Source organism: Aquarana catesbeiana, linkage group LG13, assembly GCF_042186555.1.
Source record: "Aquarana catesbeiana isolate 2022-GZ linkage group LG13, ASM4218655v1, whole genome shotgun sequence".
Lineage (NCBI taxonomy): Eukaryota > Metazoa > Chordata > Amphibia > Anura > Ranidae > Aquarana > Aquarana catesbeiana.
This window is the reverse complement of record NC_133336.1, coordinates 172334096-172355110: the sequence shown is the minus strand read 5'-3', so window position 1 is coordinate 172355110 and position 21015 is coordinate 172334096. Positions and strand designations below refer to the sequence as shown.

The 21015-nt window shown below is 38.6% G+C and overlaps 1 protein-coding gene across 1 annotated transcript in view; it reads left to right on the top strand.

Annotated features, from left to right (window-relative positions):
• LOC141117720 (C-reactive protein-like) overlaps positions 1-20029 on the top strand; it is a 31089-nt gene extending 11060 nt beyond the window's left edge. Inside the window, exons 2-3 of the mRNA XM_073610726.1 lie at positions 4120-4180; positions 18063-20029. Of these exons, the coding sequence (XP_073466827.1) occupies positions 4123-4180; positions 18063-18685 (681 nt within the window). The 5' untranslated portion in view covers positions 4120-4122 and the 3' untranslated portion in view covers positions 18686-20029. The remainder of the gene's footprint in view (positions 1-4119; positions 4181-18062) is intronic.
• The last annotated feature ends 986 nt before the right edge of the window (positions 20030-21015 follow it).

Below are 21015 nucleotides of genomic sequence, written 5' to 3'. Positions count from 1 at the left end.
CAGAAATATTAGTGCAAGCTGAATGAAACTTCACTGTATGTTTTCTAATAGTATAATTCCTGTTTCAATAGCGCCTTCTAGCCATCAAAATGTATATTGTCTCATTGAGGTATTTTAGAAAATGATACCGCATTTTAGCCACTAGATGGAGCTGATGATACAGGAATTAATCTATTAGAAAACATACAATTTAATTCAGCTTGCACAAAGGTTTCTGACATTCATGCAATGAATGTTTTATAAATGGACCCCTTAAAGTACATCTAAACCCAAGAATAAAAATGTAATATAATGCAGCTTACCTGTTTGCAAGAGGTGCTCTGCAAGTTGCTTTTAATGATGCCAGGAACACAAGTCTCTACCCCCTCTCCTGCCCAAACCCTCCAGCATATTGTGCCACACTCCATGCCATATGCCTCCACATGACAATCCCAGCCGTTGACCTTTATATCCCAAGAAAGGAATGTCCACAAACAAGTAGAATCGCTGAATTGTACTGATGGAATTCAGGGAATGGCATGACTGAGGGACCTGCAGAATGCAAGGCTCCTATTATCTATAAAACATTAAACACTTGACCAATCTCCCCTTCCAAAATGACCAGGCGACACATTTTATTTGGCGTTGAATGGCCATTCATAGCAGCCTTTTATAACAAACCATTAAATACAACATTCACAAGAAAACAAGTTCATTGCATATAATACAGTCAATGCATAACAAATAAACCAACCTCAGCTTATGCGCGGTCTAAAGTCCTTGAAGGCCTATATACTCGTTTTATCTAGTGATCCTTCCAGTAACACACTTCATGTCCTTGGGTGACAATGCTCACTCATTGTACTAGATCTAGGGAAGAGCTGCATTATTTATTTGATTACTTTCAAAGGGGACTTAAAGCGTTTCTTATCACAACACTTCATATTCTTGATATGTTCCTGCTGTATTTGTACTTGTATGAGAAAGTAAAGTATCCTGTTCTCTTTGTATTGCTTCCTTTTAGTGATGAGCACGATGTTCGAGTCAACATTGGGTGTTCGCCCGTTCGCCGAACAGCGAACAATATGCAGGGTTTGCGGCAAATTAGAAAGCTGCGGAACGCAGTTAAAGTCTGGGACACTAACACTAACATGAAAAACCAAATGTGTTCATTTTAAAGGCTTATATGCAAGTTATTGCCAAAAAAAGTGTTTGGGGACCCGGGTCCTGCCCCAGGGGACATGTATCAATGCAAAAAATAGTTTTAAAAATGGATGCTTTTTCAAGAACAGTGATTTTAATAATGCTTAAAGTGAAACAATAAGAATGAAATATTCCTTTAAATATCGTGCCTGGGGGGTGTCCTTAGTATGCCTGTAAAGTAGAGCATCTTTCCCGTGTTTAGAGCAGTACCACAGCAAAATTACATTTCTAAAGGAAAAAAAAGTAATTTAAAACTGCTTGCGGCTGTAATGTATTTTCAGGTCCCGGCAATATACATAAAAATCATTGAAAAAATGGGTGGCTCCCCCCAGTCCATTACTAGGCCCTCTGGGTCTGGTATGAATATTAAGGGAAACCCTGCACCAAAATAAAAAAAAATTGCGTAGGGTGTCCCCCCCAAATCCATACCAGGCCCTTTGAGTCTGGTATGGATATTAGGAGCTCCCTGTGCCAATTCTTTTTCTAAATGGCGTAGGGCCCCCCAAAATCCATACTAGGCCCTTCAGGTCTGGTATGGATTGTAAGGGGAATCCCATGCCAAAATCCATACCGGACCCTTATCCGAGCACGCAACCTGGCAGATCGCAGGACGAGAGAGCGCCCTCCTGAACCATACCAGGCCACATGCCCTCAACATGGGGAGGGTGCTTTGGGGTCCCCCCAAAGCACCTTGTCCCCATGTTGATGGGGACAAGGGCCTCATCCCCACAGACCTTGCCCCAAGGTTGTGGGGGTCTGTGGGTGGGGGGCTTATCGGAATTTGGAAGCCCCCTTTAACAAGGGGACTCCCAGATCCCAGCCCTCCCTATGTGAATGGGTATCGGGTACATTGTACCTCTACACATTCACCAAAAAAAGTGTCAAAATGGTAAAAATGAAAGTAGACAATTTGGGACAAGTTCTTTATTAAAAAAATGAATAAATGTCCCGCGATGTCCATTCATCTTCAATCAGTGTCTGACGAATTGAAAAAAAAAAAAAAAACGGAAAAAACTCCTGCTGACTGTAGGCTTTCTGCATTGACAGCTGTTATATAGCTGAGGGCAGGGCAACCCGGTGACGTAAACGGGGGACCCCACCCCCTTCTGACATCATGTAATGTCAGAGGGGGGCGGGGTCACCGTTTACATCACCGGGGGGCCCCCACCCTCAGCTATATAACAGCTGTCAATGCAGAAAGCCTGCAGTAAGAGATCTGTCGGACGCTGTGATCGAAGATGAATGGACATCACGGGATTTTTTTTTTTTAAGGTCCCAAATTGTCTACTGTCATTTTTACCATTTTGACACATTTTTTGGTGAATGTGTAGGGGTACAATGTACCCGATACCATTCACATAGGGGGGCCAGGATCTGGGGTTCCCCTTGTTAAAGGTCCCCTTGTTCCAATAAGCCCCCTGCCCACAGACCCCCACAACCACCGGGCAAGGGTTGTGGGGATGAGGCCCTTGTCCCCATCAACATAGGGACAAGGTGCTTTGGGGAGACCCCAAAGCACCCTCCCCATGTTGAGGGCATGTGGCCTGGCCTGTGGCCTGGTACGGTTCAGGAGGGCACTCTCTCGGCCTGCCAGGTTGCGTGCTCGGATAAGGACCTGGTATGGATTTTGGGGGACCCCATGCCATTTTGTTTTTAAACTTTGGCACAGGGTTCCCTTTAATATCTATACCAGACCTGAAGGGCCTGGTATGGATTTTGGGGGGACCCCCACGTAATTTTTAAAAAAAATTTTGGTGCATGGTTCCCCTTAATATTCATACCAGACCCAAGGGGGCCTGGTAATGGCCTGGGGGGAACCCATGCCATTTTTTTCAATGATTTTTATGTATATTGCCGGGAACCGACAATTCATTACGGCCTCAAGCAGTTTTAAATGCATTTTTTTCCTTTAGAAATGTCATTTTGCTGTGGTACTGTTCTAAACACGGGAAAAATTCGCTACTTTACAGGCATACTATATACGCCCTCCAGGCACAATATTTAAAGGAATATTTAATTTTTATTGTTTCACTTTAAGTATTATTAAAATCACTGCTCCTGAAAAAACGGCCGTTTTTAAAACTTGTTTTGCATTGATACATGTCCCTTGGGTCAGGACACTTTTATGGCAATAACCCTGAACAATTTTTATGGCAATAACTTGCATACAAGCCTTTAAAATTATCACTTTTGATTTTTCATGTTCATGTCCCATAGACTTTAACGGTGTTCGCACAAATTTTTTGCCTGTTCGCAAGTTCTGGTGCGAACCGAACCGGGTGTGTTAGGCTCATCCCTACTTCCTTTATGTGAAATCCCTGGTGCTCCTGCTCTGCTTTCCTATTAAAAACTGATCACACTAAGCAGGAGAGAACAGTATGTCCAGTTCTCTAGCTATGCTATGTGCTCTCCTCCAATGATCAGACTTGTCCAGACATGCCCAGCCATTCACTGGGAAGCTCAGTGTGCTGCTGCTTCTCCTCCCCCCAGCTCTTTTGCAGCTGAGAACAGGGGGAATGTGATCACTTATAAAAAGGGGGGAAAAAAGGGGGTATTTATCATTTTTTTTATATCTATACAAAAATGTTCATTTAATTTCTTTTTTAAACTGAATGTGTTGTTTTACACGGTGATCGTTTACAATCAATTTAATATTGGTGTACATTCATTAAATCCCCATTGCTGACTCCATAGGTATCTGTGAGGCTGATTGTACTATCAACTTGATTATTATACACATATCACACTGTTCCCATAAAGATCCATTGGATGGGGTTTTAAATAACAGCCAGAGTGTGATCACTGGACAGTGAATTGACTGAATGGTTACCACAGTGGGGAGCTATCAACTGTAATATCCAAAAGTCTATTGAGGTGTGTCTATTATTTATTCTATTTATTCTAATGACACTTTTTTTAAATTAATGTAATTCACAGAAAATGGAGAAGATCATTCTGCTGATCCTTGCAAGTGTCACTGGAGTTTCGAGTCAGACTGGTAAGTATAAACCTCAATGTCTCCACCCTAAAGGACAACTCTATAAGACAACACAAACATAATACATGGGAAAAAACATTGACTGTGAACTTTGGAAGGAAAATGCTATAAGGGAATGCAACAATACATTAGTGCAACTTTTCTGGCAGTATGGTCCCTTAAAAGGCTCCACGTCAGATTCAAAAAGCACTGCCACCAGTTTCGATAGCTTTGCTGAAATGTTCAGCAGATTCAACTAGTTCATAAGTTGTAACTCCTGTGACCCAGAGTCAGCTTATAATAGGATATTACCTTGTATCAGCCGCTTCAGGCTGATCCCAACCTTTTTGTTAGATCCACCCAGCTGCCCCAGGAAGACGTCATTTTGTGACAAAACGTGTAGGGGGAGCGACATGCAGACATCACCATGGTTACGCAGGTCCCGGAAGGACGGGCTGCCATTCTTGAGCCTACTGGCTTATTAACAAATGTTTTAACTTATTTTCTATAAGTGCTATTATTTTAAAATAAACCATATGTTGGAGATTTTACACTATGGAAGCCTTATCTCTTTCTTGGGAATTTCATCTGATGGAGTCCTTCCATGAGTGGCGGGCGATCAACAACTTGATTTCATTGGAGGATTGAATTGATTTCATTGGAGGATTGATTTCATTGGAGGATTGGATAAAATAGCCACAAGCGAGGTAGACCTTCTGTAATAAGAGGTCTAAGGAGCTTGTAAGCGGCAAATTTATTAGGTGGAGGTTTTTCCTTTAGAACTCACACTTCACTTTGGAGATTAGCAGTGCACAGTGGTATTGTTTTTTACATCACTGTAGGACTTTCTGTTTGCACTATTGCTGTTCCATTTATCTGTCACAGTTTTTAGCGCAACTTTATTTAATGATTATAACAGGATAATTACCTCGTATCAGCCGCTTTAGGCTCTATAAGGATCCCGACCTTATTGTTAGGATCTAATTTCTCCCTTACATAGTTACATAGTTAGTCAGGTTGAAAAAAAGACAAGTCCATCTAGTTCAAGCAAATAAAAAAAACAAACAAAAATCATACAATCCCATATACACACACAGTTGATCCAGAGGAAGGCAAAAAACCCCAGCAAAGCATGATCCAATTTGCTCCAGCAGGGGAAAGAAAATTCCTTCCTGATCCCAGAGAGGCAATCGGATATTCCCTGGATCAACTTTACCTATAAAATGTTAGTACCCAATTATATTATGTACATTTAGGAAAGAATCCAGGCCTTTTTTAAAGCAGTCTACTGAGCTGGCCAGAACCACCTCTGGAGGAAGTCTGTTCCACATTTTTACAGCTCTTAGGCCCCATTCACACCTGAGCATTTTGTAGCTTGAAGCCTGAAGCTACAAAACGCTGAAGGGGAAACAATCAATTATTATCTATGGAGATGGTTTACATCTCCACTCCAAAATGAGTGAAGCCAGAAGCCCCAAAACGCCTGAAGCTCAAACAAGTTCTGGAACTTTTTTTTTAGGCAGATTTGGGTGTTTTTCTGCTTTTTATATTGGTGACCTTTTGACCTGTACAAAATCGCAGCAAAACACTGTAAAAACTTAGTAAAAAACGCAGTGAAAATTGTGGCAAAACACAGTAAAATCATGCAACTTTTTGTCTGAAAATGCTACACTCAGGTGTGAATAGGGCCTTACTGTAAAGAAACCTTTTATTCAGACACGGAGCTGCCATTCGGCCCGCCCTCTCTCCCTCCCGATCGGCGAACTGACTTTGATTGACAGCCATGGGAGCCAATGGCGCTGCTGCTGAGTCTCAGCCAATCAGGAAGGAGAGTCTCAGACAGCTGAGGGCTAGACATGTGCAGGATGAAAAAATTCGTTTCGTTTAGTTTCGTTTCGATTTGTTATTTAACTTAATTCGTTTCGTTAAATTCGTTGCATTCATTACATTCGTTTTCGGAATTCGTTTAGTTTCGTATTCGAATTCGAAAAAATTCGACCGCATTCGAAAAAATTCGACCGTATTCGAAAAAAACTATCAAATTCGAAAAAATTCTAACACATTCGAAAAAAACTGTCAAATTCGAAAAAATTCTACCACATTCGAAAAAAACTATCAAATTCGAAAAAATTCGACCACATTCGAAAAAAACTATCAAATTCGAAAAAATTCGACCACATTCGAAAAAAACTGTCAAATTCGAAAAAATTCTACCACATTCGAAAAAAACTATCAAATTCGAAAAAATTCTACCACATTCGAAAAAAACTGTCAAATTCGAAAAAATTCTACCACATTCGAAAAAAACTATCAAATTCGAAAAAATTCTACCACATTCGAAAAAAACTGTCAAATTCGAAAAAATTCTACCACATTCGAAAAAACTATCAAATTCAAAAAAAAGTTACTACATTTGAAAAAAATATTAAATTCGAAAAAATTCTACCACATTTGAAAAAAACTGTCAAATTCGAAAAATTTCTACCACATTCGAAAAAAACTATAAAATTCGAAAAAAACAATAACTGAATTTGAAAAAGTAAACTATATATAACCATTTTGCGAAATTTGAAATTCGTATAGAATGAAATCGAATTCCAATAGAAAAGATTAGGATAGAATAGAAAGTATAAAAGAATAGCATAGAAAAACAATAGATCAGAATAGAAAAAAATATAATATATTGTATTCTAAGCTTTTCTATTTGAATTCGAATTCATTCTGTACCAAATTCCAATTTTGGAAGATGGTTAAATATATATATTATATTTTTTTTCTATTCTGTTCCATTGTTTTTCTATGCTATTCTTTTCTATTCTATTCTAAACTTTTCTATTCGAATTTGAATTAATTCTATGCGAAATTCGAATTTCGGAAGATGGCTTCTAAAATTAGAATTTCGTATAGAATGAATTCGAATTTGAATAGAAAAGATTAGAATAGAAATAGAATAGACTAGAAAAACAATAGAACAGAAGAGAATAAAATATAATATATATATTTTTTTCTATTCTGTTTCATTGTTTTTCTATGCTATTCTTTTTTATTCTATTCTAAACATTTCTATTCGAATTTGAATTCATTCCATACGAAATTCGAATTTCGGAAGATGGCTTCTGAAATTCGAATTTCGTATAGAATGAATTTGAATTTGAATAGAAAAGAATAGACTAGAAAAACAATAGAACAGAACAGAATAAAATATAATATATATATTATACCTTATTCTATTCTGTTCTATTGTTTTTCTAGTCTATTCTTTCTACTCTATTTTAATCTTTTCTATTCAAATTAATTTTATACGAAATTCGAATTTTGGAAGATGGTTTTATATATATATATATGTATATATATATATATATATATATATATATATATATATATATATATATATATATATATATAATATATTTTTTCTATTCTGTTCTATTGTTTTTCTATTATTTTCTATTATATTCTGATCTTTTCTATTTGAATTCAAATTCATTCTATACAAAATTCGAATTTCAGAAAATAGTTATATAGAAATAGAATGAAATCAAATTCTAATAGAAAAGAATAGAATAGAAAAACAATAGAACAGAATAGAAAGAAATATTTTATATATATATAAAAATAAATAAAACCATCTTCCGAAATTGAAATTTGGTACAGAATGAATTCGAATAGAAAAGATTAGAATAGAATATTTTATATTTTTTTCTATTCTGTTCTATTGTTTTTATATGCTATTCTTTTATATTATTTTCTGTTCTATTCTAATCTTTTCTATTTGAATTCATTCTGTACCAAATTCCAATTTCGGAAGATGTGTGTGTATATATATATATATATTTTTTTCTATTCTGTTCTATTGTTTTTCTGTTCTAGTCTTTTCTATTAGAATTCGATTTCATTCTATTTCATTCTGTTTCTGTATAACCATTTTCGGAAATTCAAATTTCGTATAGAATGATTTCGCATTCAAATAGAAAAGATTAGAATAAAATAGAAAAGAATAGAAAAGAATAGAAAAACAATAGACCAGCATAGAAAAAAAATAAAAATAAAAAAAATATATATAAATATATATACCGTATTTATCGGCATATAACACGCACTTTTTTCCCCTTAAAATCAGGGGAAAATCATGGGTGCGTGTTATACGCCGATCCCTTGCGATCCTGAGCTGACAGATCTTCAAAATCGCCGACCACGATTTGAAAATGGCGCCGAAATACACAGAGCCGGTCCTCGGCTCTTCTCGGCCACTTTCGGCTTCACTCGAGTGCCGCCCGAACCTAGCCGAGTGTACTCGGCTAGGTTCGGATAGCTCCGCTCACAGTCACGCCCATCCCGGGCGGGACTACGAGTGGAGCCGAAAGTGAACGAGAGCCGCCGAGAAGAGCTGAGGACCGGCTCTGTGTATTTTGGCGCCGGCGGCACCATTTTCAAATCGCGGTCGGCGATTTTGAAGCTCAGGATCGCAGGGGATCACAGGATTTTCGAACTGCGAGCTGCAAGGCTGCACTGGGGCAAGGCTGCACTGGGGCAAGGCTGCACTGGGATAAGGCTGCAATGGACACTGGGAAGGCTGCACTGACAAGGCTGCACTGACAAGGCTGCACTGACATGGCTGCACTGGGGCAAGGCTGCACTGGGGCAAGGCTGCACTGAGAAGGCTGCAATGATGGGCATTTAAATGTAAGTTTTTTTCCCTTAAGCTTCCCTCCTAAAAGTTTTTTTTTCCTTAAAATTCCCTCCTAAACTTGGGGTGCGTGTTATACGCCAGTGCGTGTTATACGCCGATAAATACGGTAATTTTTTTGTATTATTCTCTTCTATTGTTTTTTTATGCTTTTCTTTTCTATTATTTTATATTCTATAATAGTCTTTTCAATTCAAATTCATTCTATACGAAATTCGAATTTCGGAACATGGCTTCTGAAGTTTGAATTTCTTATAGAATGAATTCGAATTAGAACAGAAAATAATAGAAAAGAATAGACTAGAAAAACAATAGAACAGAATAGAAGAAAATATAATATATATATATATTTATTATATATTATATTTTCTTCTATTCTGTTCTATTGTTTTTCTAGTCTATTCTTTTCTATTATTTTCTATTCTATTCTAATCTTTTATATTCAAATTTGATTTCGGTCTATATGAAATTCGAATTTTGGAAGATGTTTTATATATATATATATATATATATATATATATATATATATATATATATATATAAAATTTTCTATTCTGTTTCATTGTTTTTCTATGCTATTCTTTTTTATTCTATTCTAAACTTTTCTATTCGAATTTGAATTCATTCTATACGAAATTCGAATTTCGGAAGATGGCTTCTGAAAGTGGAATTTCGTATAGAATGAATTCGAATTTGAATAGAAAAGATTAGAATAGAAAATAATAGACTAGACAAACAATAGAACAGAATAAAATATAATATATATAATTTTTTGTATTCTGTTCTATTGTTTTTCTAGTCTTTTCTCTTCTACTCTGTTCTAATCTTTTCTATTCAAATTCGAATTCATTTTATAAGAAATTCAAATTTCGGAAGGTGGTTTTATATATATATATATATATATATATATATATATATATATATATATATATATATATCTTATACATATACATATATATATATTATACATATACACACACACACATATATATATATATATATATATATATATATATATATATATATATATATATATATATATATATATATATATATATATATATCTTATACATATACATATATATATATTATACATATACACACACACACATATATATATATATATATATATATATATATATAAAACCATCTTCCGAAATTTGAATTTCTTATAATATGAATTCGAATTTGAATAGAAAAGATTAGAATAGAGTAGAAGAGAAAAGACTAGAAAAACAATAGAACAGAATAGAATAAATTATATATATTATATTTTATTCTGTTCTGTTCTATTGTTTGTCTAGTCTATTATTTTCTATTCTAATCTTTTCTATTCAAATTCGAATTCATTCTATACGAAATTCCACTTTCAGAAGCCATCTTCCGAAATTCGAATTTCGTATAGAATGAATTCAAATTCGAATAGAAAAGTTTAGAATAGAATAGAAAAGAATAGCATAGAAAAACAATGAAACAGAATAGAAAATATATATATATATATATATATATATATATATATATATATATATATATATATATATATATATATATATATATATAAATAACATCTTCCAAAATTCGAATTTCATATAGACCGAAATCAAATTTGAATGTAAAAGATTAGAATAGAATAGAAAATAATAGAATAGAATAGACTAGAAAAACAATAGAACAGAAGAAAATATAATATATATATTATATTTTCTTCTATTCTGTTCTATTGTTTTTATAGTCTATACTTTTCTATTATTTTCTGTTCTAATCTTTTCTATTCAAATTCGAATTCATTCTATACGAAATTCAAACTTCAGAAGCCATGTTCCGAAATTCGAATTTCGTATAGAATGAATTTGAATTTGAATTGAAAATACTATTATAGAATATAAAATAATAGAAAAGAAAAGCATAAAAAAAAAAATATATATATATAATTCGATTCGAATTCGTTCGTTTTTTTTCGGATTCGTTTAAATTCTTTACTTTTGTCATTCGGAAATTCGGATGCATCCGAATTTCCGAATAATGAAAAATTCGTCCGAATTTCGATTCGGAACGCAACGAAATGCACATGCCTATGAGGGACTCGTGGACATCGCTGGACAGAGATGGGGCTCAAGTAAGTATTAGGGGGTGCTGGGGTGGCTGCTACACTGCCTTTACAACTCCTTTAAAGTGAATAACTCAACACCAAGTTCGCTATATCGACCCTTTATATATTTGTACATGTTGATCATATTCCCCCTTTAACCTCCTCTTCTCAAGAGAGAATAAATTCAGTTCCTCTAATTTTTCCTCATAGCTGAGCTCCTCCATGCCTCTTATCAGTTTGGTTGCCCTTCTCTGCACTTTCTCCAGTTCCCCGATATCCTTTTTGAGAACTGGTGCCCAAAACTGAACTGCATATTCCAGATGAGGTCTTACTAATGATTTGTACAGGAGCAAAATGATATCTCTCGCTTTGCAGTCCATACCTCTCTTAATACAAGAAAGGATTTTGCTTGCTTTGAAAACTGCAGCTTGGCATTGCATGCTATTATTGAGCTTATGATCTACCAAAACCCGCAGATCCTTCTCCACCATTGATTCTCCCAGTCGTACGGCACCTAGTATGTATGATGCATGCATATTCTTAGCCCCCAAGTGCATAACTTTACATTTATCAACATTAAACCTCATCTGCCACATAGTCGCCCAATAAAACAGTGCATTGAGGTTTGCTTTAAAGTGTAAGTTCACCTTTACAGAAGATCTGTAAGGTCTTACACTGGACCCCTCCCCATCCTCTCCCCAGGTTCTGCTGTACTGTAGTCCCGCGATCCTGCTCTGTCAAGGACCTGAACGCCGCTTCAATTTGAAATCCCCGCAGCTCAATCATCTTTTCGTACCTCTCAGCATCACAACGTGTAGGTACAGGTGGCATTTTATTGGTCAGCTCTGTCACATGGACAGCGTTGACCATTCGAAGTTCATCTAGCCCATTCTGTCAGCATTGCAAGAAGAGGAGAGAAAGCCAGGAGTATTTCAAATCCCCAGACTGGTGTAGCGACATTCTGGTCCCTTTGTGCTGGTCTAGGCAAGACTAAAATCGGGCGCCCCCCCCATCTAAATTTGTCCAGCCCCAGCAACGTTATAATGTTATTGTCTTAGGGTTTGATGAGGAAGCTGCAGCCATTTACAGTGAACAGCTGTGGCTTCCTCATCAGACCCTGAGGCATGATTCGTCCAAGTGCCACATATGTGGTCAATGGGGCAGTGGATGGGGTCAGCAGGACATAAGACATAGGACAGGGTCAGCAGGGCGGAGGATGAGGTGGCACTGGTGGGCACTGAGGAGGAGGCAGGCACTGATGAAGCTGCACTAATGGGCACTGATAGGCGGCACTGATGGGCACTGATATGCAGCACTGATAAGCAGCACTGATGAGCACTGATAGATGGCACTGATGGAAACTGATAGATGGCACTGATTGACAGCATTGATTAGCACTGATGGGCAGCACTGTTGGGGCTGCACTGATGATCAGGGCACTGATTATCAGTGTAGATGTCCCTCTTCACACAGGCTGATTACTGGCTCTCTCCTCTCTTCACACTGTAAGCACGAGGAAAGGAATGCCAATAACTGGCAAGTGTGTTTACATTGTGATCAGCTCAGCTGTGATTGGCTCTTTACACCCGCCCGAGTGCATGCCGCAGTGGGTGCGAGGGGAGGAGGGGTGCGGTAGTGGGAGGATATCAGTAGATTCCCTTCCAGAATTATAGCGCGGCTATAGTGCAATCGCCTGGGGGGGGGGGGTGCTGCCCCCCTGAAAAATGCCACCCAAGGCAAGTGCCTTGTTCGCAGGAGATACTCCCCTGTGTGTAAGGAGCATTCTTCTCACTGACCATCACACTAATGTCTCATGAGTTGTAGATATAGTAAGTTTTAGCAGGGGTTCCCTGAGACCGGAATGTTTCAAGGGTTCCCCTGTGTTGAAAAGGTTGAGAAAGCCTGGCTTAGAGGGCGGTAACATTTTTAGGAAAGTTGAATTGTTACATGTTTTGGCATGGAAAGCCCCACTTTAGAACTAATGCACCACCGGAGAAAACCGGTACAGGTCACATTTTAATTGATCTGCCAAAAAAATCATCCAGTTTAATACTTTAATGATCTTTTTTGATCTTTGAGCACTGTAGGAATTTGAGTGTCAGCACTATTCACAATAGAAAACAGATGGCTTTCTTCTTAAAAGCCTGCTTCACATTGCAATCCCTTTTAACTGCTATAAGCTGATATAGAAAGAAAATAAACAAATCTTATCTTACTTTGTTTTGATTAGATATGGAAATGAAACATTACTTTGCACATATGACACAGGGACATTTAAACTGAACAATGGATTTACATTTATTAGAATGGAGACATGAGAACAATCAATAAACTGGACTTATGCTAATGTTACCTAACAAAACCTGGTTGTAGCAGTGGCAAGCCTCCATCCCTCACAGTCCCATTTCCTTCTCCTTTCTGTTGTTCAATAAACTGGACTATCATGTGAAGTTCTTGTATTTACCCTGCATTGTAAAGTTAGCCAGAATATAATTCACACAACTACTGGCTTGCTGTGTCGTATTTTGAAGATCACATTTTTATATACAGATTTGCAAGTTCTTTCCCCAGTGCAACAATGCAGTCAGTATCTTAGCTGAACATTGGCTGTAACATGATTAAAGAGGAGCTCCAGTCTCCCCACAAAAATGTAAAAGTCTGTAATACTGTAGCTGTTGACTTTTAATATAAGGACACTTACCTGTTCAGGGATCCAGCGATGATCGGCTTTGGGTGCAGGCGCAGGCATCTTAGGTAAAGGAAACCGGCAGTGAATCCTTCCGGCTTCACAGCCGGTTTCCTACTGTGTGTCAAAAACCATGAAATCAGACAGAGACAGAAGTACAGTTAAATCACACTTGTTTAATAACAAAAGTAAAAAGAACAAACGTAGTCAAAATATAGCCAAAGTTCAGTAACCGGAACGAATAGTCAGCCAAGCCAGAAGTCAGGGATCAAAGTAGTGGAACAGCAAGCAGGATCCGGAGCCAGAAGGGATGTCAACAAAGCCAGTCTTTAAAGAGGAACACAGGAAATGTTTCTTGTGAGGTTGACCAAGACGAAGGCAGAGCTCCTCTGGACTGGACTGCTTAAGAAGGCAGGGCTGACGAGCAGGATATCAACAACAGCTGAGTAACTGTGGAGAGAGATGGGAGCTGGCAATTAGCCGACAGCTGAGCAGCCAGTTCAGAGAAGGAAGGGCTGAGCCCAGCCCTGACACTGTGCATGCGTGAGCTGCGCTGCGTTTTGTGAATGGTCCTGGATTTTTCTGGGACCTGTGTGTGTCCCAGAAAACTATGGGGGGAAGGAGGAGGGGCTGAACATCCTTGAAGATCTGACCCGGAAGTGGGAGTAGGTACCTGTCAAAGGCAGGTACCCCCTCTCCTCTCCCCCCCAAAAAAAGTGCCAAATGTGGCAGTGGAGGAGGGAGGGGGGAAGCAAACAAGAGGACCTTCCCCTTTTGGGTGAAGTTCTGCTTTAAGTGCACTATTTTTGGTAAAATGCCTGAGTTCATAATTTTTACATCTTTATGCATCACTGCTGTCCAAGTAGCTACAACAGCTGCAAAGGGAGACAGCGCTTAAAGGCAGGGCCTTGGTATAGGTACCCACTTGGGAGTTCTTGCCAACTGGAACTTTATAGGTACGGTATGGTAATGAAGTATTTACATACAGTTCAAGACACTTGAGGTGTCACAATTCAGCCCATGGAGTAGGATTGAGATGGACACTATCGGGAGGACAGCTTCTGCTGGAGGGGTGGTAGAACAAGACAACTCCCATTGCGCTCACCATGGAAGGAATCTCAGAAGTCTCTTATCACTGTACAGTATCCCTACTTGTCAGGAACCTTTCCCTATGCTAAGCACTTATCCAGCGGGTTCCTCTCCGTAACCTACCACTCGCTTGAAGCAAGCCCAAATGACGTGGGATCCCCTATTTAAAGGCTCCCATGTCAAGTTGGCTGACTCAACTCTCAAGGGAACTCAGCATCCAATCAGATTCCCACCTTCCCAGAGAGCCTTAACAGAGTCTTAAGACAGTTTTGGTCAACTTCTTTGATATGGAAGACCTCAACTGTGATCCCCGACATCAAAGGGCCACACATGAAATTCAGTGTATGTTCAGTGCCAGAGACAGCAGACACACAACAGAATATAGTCAAAGACTATGGGCATGATACCGTTCAGAGATTGCAGTGGGCACCAGCTAAGCGGGCACCAACAATTTGCCCTCTTTGAAGCTCAGTAAGCTCTGACATGACTTTATTACTAGCAGGACACGCAATGAATGACGAAAGTGGGGCTTCCCACCTGTTAGCTAGGTGTCTCATCACGCATCAAAAGCAAAAGAATGTTACATTACTTCTGCTTTCAACGGGAAACATGTCATCATTTTCACACCTGCAGATCATTTAGTGTTTCCATTTTTTTGTTTAACCCCTTTAGATCTCTGTGGCTTAAGTTCCACTTTTATAATTTTTGCTTTTTTTTCCAAAAAATACACAGCTTACTTAAAGTTGTACTTCAAACAGATATAAAAATACATACAGTGACTTGAAAAAGTATTCATACCCCTTGAAATTTTCCACATTTTGTCATGTTACAACCAAAAAGATAAATGTATTTTATTAGGATTTTATGCAATAGACCAACACAAAGTGGCACATAATTGTGAGGTGGAAGGAAAATGATAAATGGTTTTCAATTCTTTTTACAAATAAATATCTGAAAAGTGTGGCGTTCATGTGTATTCAGCCCCCTTTACTCTGATACCCCTAACTAAAATCTAGTGGAACCAAATGCCTTCAGAAGTCAATTAATTAGTAAAAAGAGTCCACCTGTGTGTAATTTAACCTTAGTATAAATACAGCTGTTCTGTGAAGTCCTCAGAGGTTTGTTAGATAACCTTAGTGAACAAACAGCATCATGAAGGCCAAGGAATACACCAGACAGGTCAGGCATAAAGTTGTAGAGAAGTTTAAAGCAGGGTTAGGTTATAAAAAAATATTACAAGCTTTGAACATCTCACACAGCACTGTTCAATCCATCATCCAAAATTGGAAAGAGTATGGCACAACTGCAAACCTACCAAGACATGGCCGTCCACCTAAACTGACAGGCTAGTCAAGGAGAGCATTAATCAGAGAAACAGCCAAGAGGCCCATGGTAACTCTGTGGGAGCTGCAGAGATCCACAGCTCAGGTGGGAGAATCTGTCCACAGGACAAATATTAGTACTCCACAAATCTAGCCTTTCTAGAAGAGTGGCAAGAAGAAAGCCATTGTTGAAAGCCATAAGAAGTCCTGTTTGCTGTGTCCCCCACATGGCTTCTCGCAAACAGCAAACATGTGGAAGAAGGTACTATGGTCAGATGTGACCAAAATTGAACTTTTTGGTCTAAAAGCAAAACACTGTGTGTGGCAGAAAATGAACACTGCACATCCCCCCCGAACACACCATCCCTACCGTGAAACATGGTGGTGACAGCATCATGTTGTGGGGATGCTTTTCTTCAGCAGGGACAGGGAAGCTGGTCAGAGTTGATGGGAAGATGGATGGAGCCAAGTACAGGGCAATCTTAGAAGAAAACCTGTTGGAGTCTGCAAAAGACTTGAGACTGGGGTGGAGGTTCACCTTCCAGCAGGACAATGACCCTAAACATACAGCCAGAGCTACAATGGAATGGTTTAGATTAAAGCATATTCATGTGTTAGAATGGCCCAGTCAAAGTCCAGACCTAAATCCAGCTGACAATCTGTGGCAAGAATTGAAAATTGCTGTTCACAGACGCTCTCCATGCAATCTGACAGAGTTTGAGCTATTTTGCAAAGAAGAATGGGTAAAAATGTCACTCTCTAGAAGTGCAAAGCTGGTAGAGACATCCCCAAAAAGACTTGCAGCTGTAATTTCAGTGAAAGGTGATTCTACAAAGTATTTACTCAGGGGGGCTGAATACAAATGCACACCACACTTTTCACATATTTATTTGTAAAAAAAAATGTAAAACCATTTATCATTTTCCTTCCACTTTACAATTATGTGCCACTTTGTGTTGGTCTATCACATAAAATCCAAATAAACAATGTTTACGTTTTCTGTTGTAACATGACAAAATGTGGAAAATTTCAAGGGGTATAAATACCTTTTCGAGGCACTGTAGATCCATTTCATTGTGTATCCATTAAAAATGATAAAATGTGTTTTTAAAGTGACACAACAAACAATAGTCGTATTCTCCAACATTAATCTATACACATCTACTACTTAAAGTGGTTGTAAACCCTTACATATATCCAGTGAAGTGACTAGCCTCAGGTGATACACAGAGATGAAACAAATCATCCTACATAAGCTGTACCTGGTTATCTGCAGTCCTCTCTTTTCTACAGTCATTCAAAGTCCATAATATATAAAGCTTGTCTGAGCATAGAGAAAAAAGGGGTCGAGGAGTTGAAGTTACACTCTGCAGATCTCAGTGAGGAGAGCACTGAGAGCTGATTGGAGGGAAGGGACACCCCCCTCTCCCCTTCACACAGGAACAGAGCTGAGGCTGTCAATCTGCTTGAGCTCCCTCCCCTGTCACCATTTTTCTCTTGGTGTCAGGAAAAATTGTCAGAAGTGATTCATGCTGATAGCAGAGGAACAAAGCAGTAGACAGAAATGCAATTTAGTGCTCTGGATTGAGACACACTATAGAGGGATATGCTTTGTTCATATTTCATGTCTGAGGATTACAACCACTTTAATTTCTCTGTAATCTATTCTTCATTAAATAGTTTCTTCCAGTGTTTTTCTGCATCTTTGTATTTTGCATTTTGCATCCTCCATGAGCTAATGACCCCCCCACCCCTTCACTTTAATTTGTTTGGAACAAGCAGTGCACGTTAGTTGTGGTCATGTGCACTGCTTTATGCACACTACAAATCCCATAGTCCATCTCAGGAGTGAGCAAGAGAGGGCGCAGAGGTTGGCAGCTAAAACAGCTCCCATACAGTATATGGAGCTACCTACTTTCATATGGTCACAGAGCTTTCAGGGACTTTTAATCTTTATACAGTACATACCACCTTTAACCCACGAGTACTATCTCACATACAACTCACCATAATCAATTTTTCCTTTACAGATATGGCTCACAAGTCTTTCATTTTTGCAAAGAATTTCAGCTTGCCTGTACAACTCTTATATGATGGAGATGGTCCTAGCTTCCAGCTCTCTGTTTGCCTGAGATCCTGCTCAAACCTGACGGAGAGCGTTATGTTAAGCCTTATGAGTGGTTTGCAGTTTAACTTTCTATTCCTCATTCTTGGAAGCGGTTCTGACTCCAACGCTGGTCTGGTCTGGGTTCAAGGACAAAAGGTGGACGTCTACTTCCCCACCGATGACAAAAGAAAACAACGAAACATCTGCTTGAGTTGGGACTCCCAGAATGGCGAGATGAGTCTGTGGGTCAACGGAAAGATCTCTGAGAGAAGAAAATACCCAGAATTAGTCATATCCTATAGGAATCCAAATATTTTTTTAGGCCCTGGTCAGATTTTCTTAGGTGGTAAACCAAAGTTAGAGGTGGGGGAAGTGACAGATGTCCATGTTTGGGATAGAGTGCTGACCTCACAAGAAATTGTAGACTTTCATGATAAGAAAGGGATAGCTGGAAATGTCCTTAATTGGGGAGCTTTAAGTTATAAGAGATCTGATGGTGACTTTACTGTGGGCAAATTTAAATGTAAAGCTCAATGTCACCAATAGCTTGGCCACATATATAGCCACAAAATCTGAATATTTGTTAGCCCAAACTCTATAGTAAGCCTCCAACATGCTATAAAGTAGGGGTCTCCAAACCTTTCAGTATGAGGGCCACATTGAATATTTTTGCAAATATTTAAGGGTCACATTTAAAAAAAAAATTATTATATAACATTTTAGTGAATGAAAAAACTTGCTCCAAGAAAAAACTTCAGGAGTCCACCCATCACATCAGAAGTCTTCCCTTCACACCAGAAGCTTCTCCGTAATACCAAAAGATAAAAAGACAGGAGCGCAATCCCAATAAGAAACACTGTAGCCTTTATTGATGCAATAAAAACAAAGCACACCTACATCAAAGACTTCCGGATGACAGCAGAGAACACAGTGGTGGCTGTACAGGATCCTTCAGCCGGCACAGGGAACCCGCACAGTGACAAGTAGTGTCCGCCAATGACCGCAGCAAACCCCACCACGGTGAAGCCTCGTGGCATTACCTACATAGGAGTAACGGGGCGCTAACACGTTTGGAAGGAAAAAACCTCCTTTGTCAAACCTGCCCCACTTGGGGCTGACTGGACAAAGACTGCTAATCTCCTCCCATTCTGATCCATAAATGTCATCTGTTTCCAAGTGGGGCTGCTGAAAGATCCTGTACAGTCGCTGCTGTCTACTATCCCGGTCTCGGCTGTCATTTGGAAGCCTTTGATACTTACGGTATAAGTTATGTGGTCAGCAATATGGTTATGGGGTTATTGGGATCATGCTCCTGTCTTTTTATCTTTTGAGCCTCTAATGGATCTACCTGGGATCTGAATGGGAAGCTACAGGCCATTGGAAACATAGACTAATTGGATTGTACATGTTCCTATGTCCTTGGGATAGCGCCCTGACCAACCATATATATTGGACTCTGTGAAATTGAAATTTGTTGTGCGCTTGTTGTGGTTTGTCATGTTTTTTATTTCTCCATAACATCAGAACCCCCCCATCATTTCAGACCCCCCCCCCTTGCATATCAGAGTCCCCCTTTACATCAGGTTGCCATTCAGAGTTCTCCCCTTTACATCAGTGTCCCCATCAGAAGTGGAGCCCAACTGATTTGAGCCCTCAATCTGTGCTTAGGGTCTGAGTATATGCCATTCACTCTAACTGTGGGCCAGATTAAATCTCGTAGCGGGTCGAATGTGGACCATGGCATGTAATTTGGAGACTCCTGCTCTATAGCAAGAAGGAATAAAGTAGACATTATCCTTGGTTTCCCAGTTTAAAGGATATAATGTATTTTTCAAAGGTCACGATAAACCCTGTCTCCAACAACAATAAAGTATAAGTAAACCTTAACAATGGTGTTCTTTTATTTTCTCCCTATTGGTCTGTTAAAAATATAATCAAATTTGTTTTGTTATAAATATTAACCACTTGCCCTCCGGAAGATTTAACCCCCCCCCCCCTTCATGACCAGGATATTTTTTGCTATGCGGCATTGCGCTACTTTAATTGCCAATTGCGTGATCATGCAACACTACCCAATTTAAATTTTTATACAATTTTTTTTCCACACAAATAGAGCTTTCTTTTGGTAGTATTTGATCACCTCTGGGTTTTTTATTTTTTATTATATAAATGAATAAAGACTGAAAATTTTGAAAGAAAAAAAACCCCATTATTTTTACTTTTTCTTATAAAACATATCCAATAAAAAAAATAAAATAAAATGTCTTTATAAATTTGAGCCAAATTGTATTCTGCTCCATGTCTTTGTCAAAAAATCCCAATAAGTGTATATTATTTGGTTTGCGTGAATGTTATATCGTTTACAAATGACAGTAAATATATTGGAATTTTTATTTATTTATTTATTTATTTATTTATTTATTTATACTAGTGGTGGCGATCAGCGACTTATAGTGGCACTGTGGCAGTATGACACTAACTGACACTGAGTGGAAACTGACTAACTGCCACTGACATCACCAGTGACACTAATACAGTGATCAGTGCTAATAATATACACTGTCACTGTACTGGGTAGGAAGGGGTTAACACCTGGGGCAATTAAAGCGTTACCTATGTGCCTAGGAAGTGTTAATGTGTGTAATATGTGCTGATTTTACTAAGGGATCTTGTTGTTTTTTCCCCTGCTTAGCAAGGGATGAAAAAAACAACAAGGTGGCCTGTCACTATACAGAGCTCTGTGATGTGTACCATCACAGAGCTCTGTTTGTGAATCAATGAGCCAATCAGGGGGGCCCACCGGTCAATTGGCCAGGACCTGTTGATTGGCTTGTGCTGTAACATATCACTGCACAGCCGGGTGGGCAGACACACTC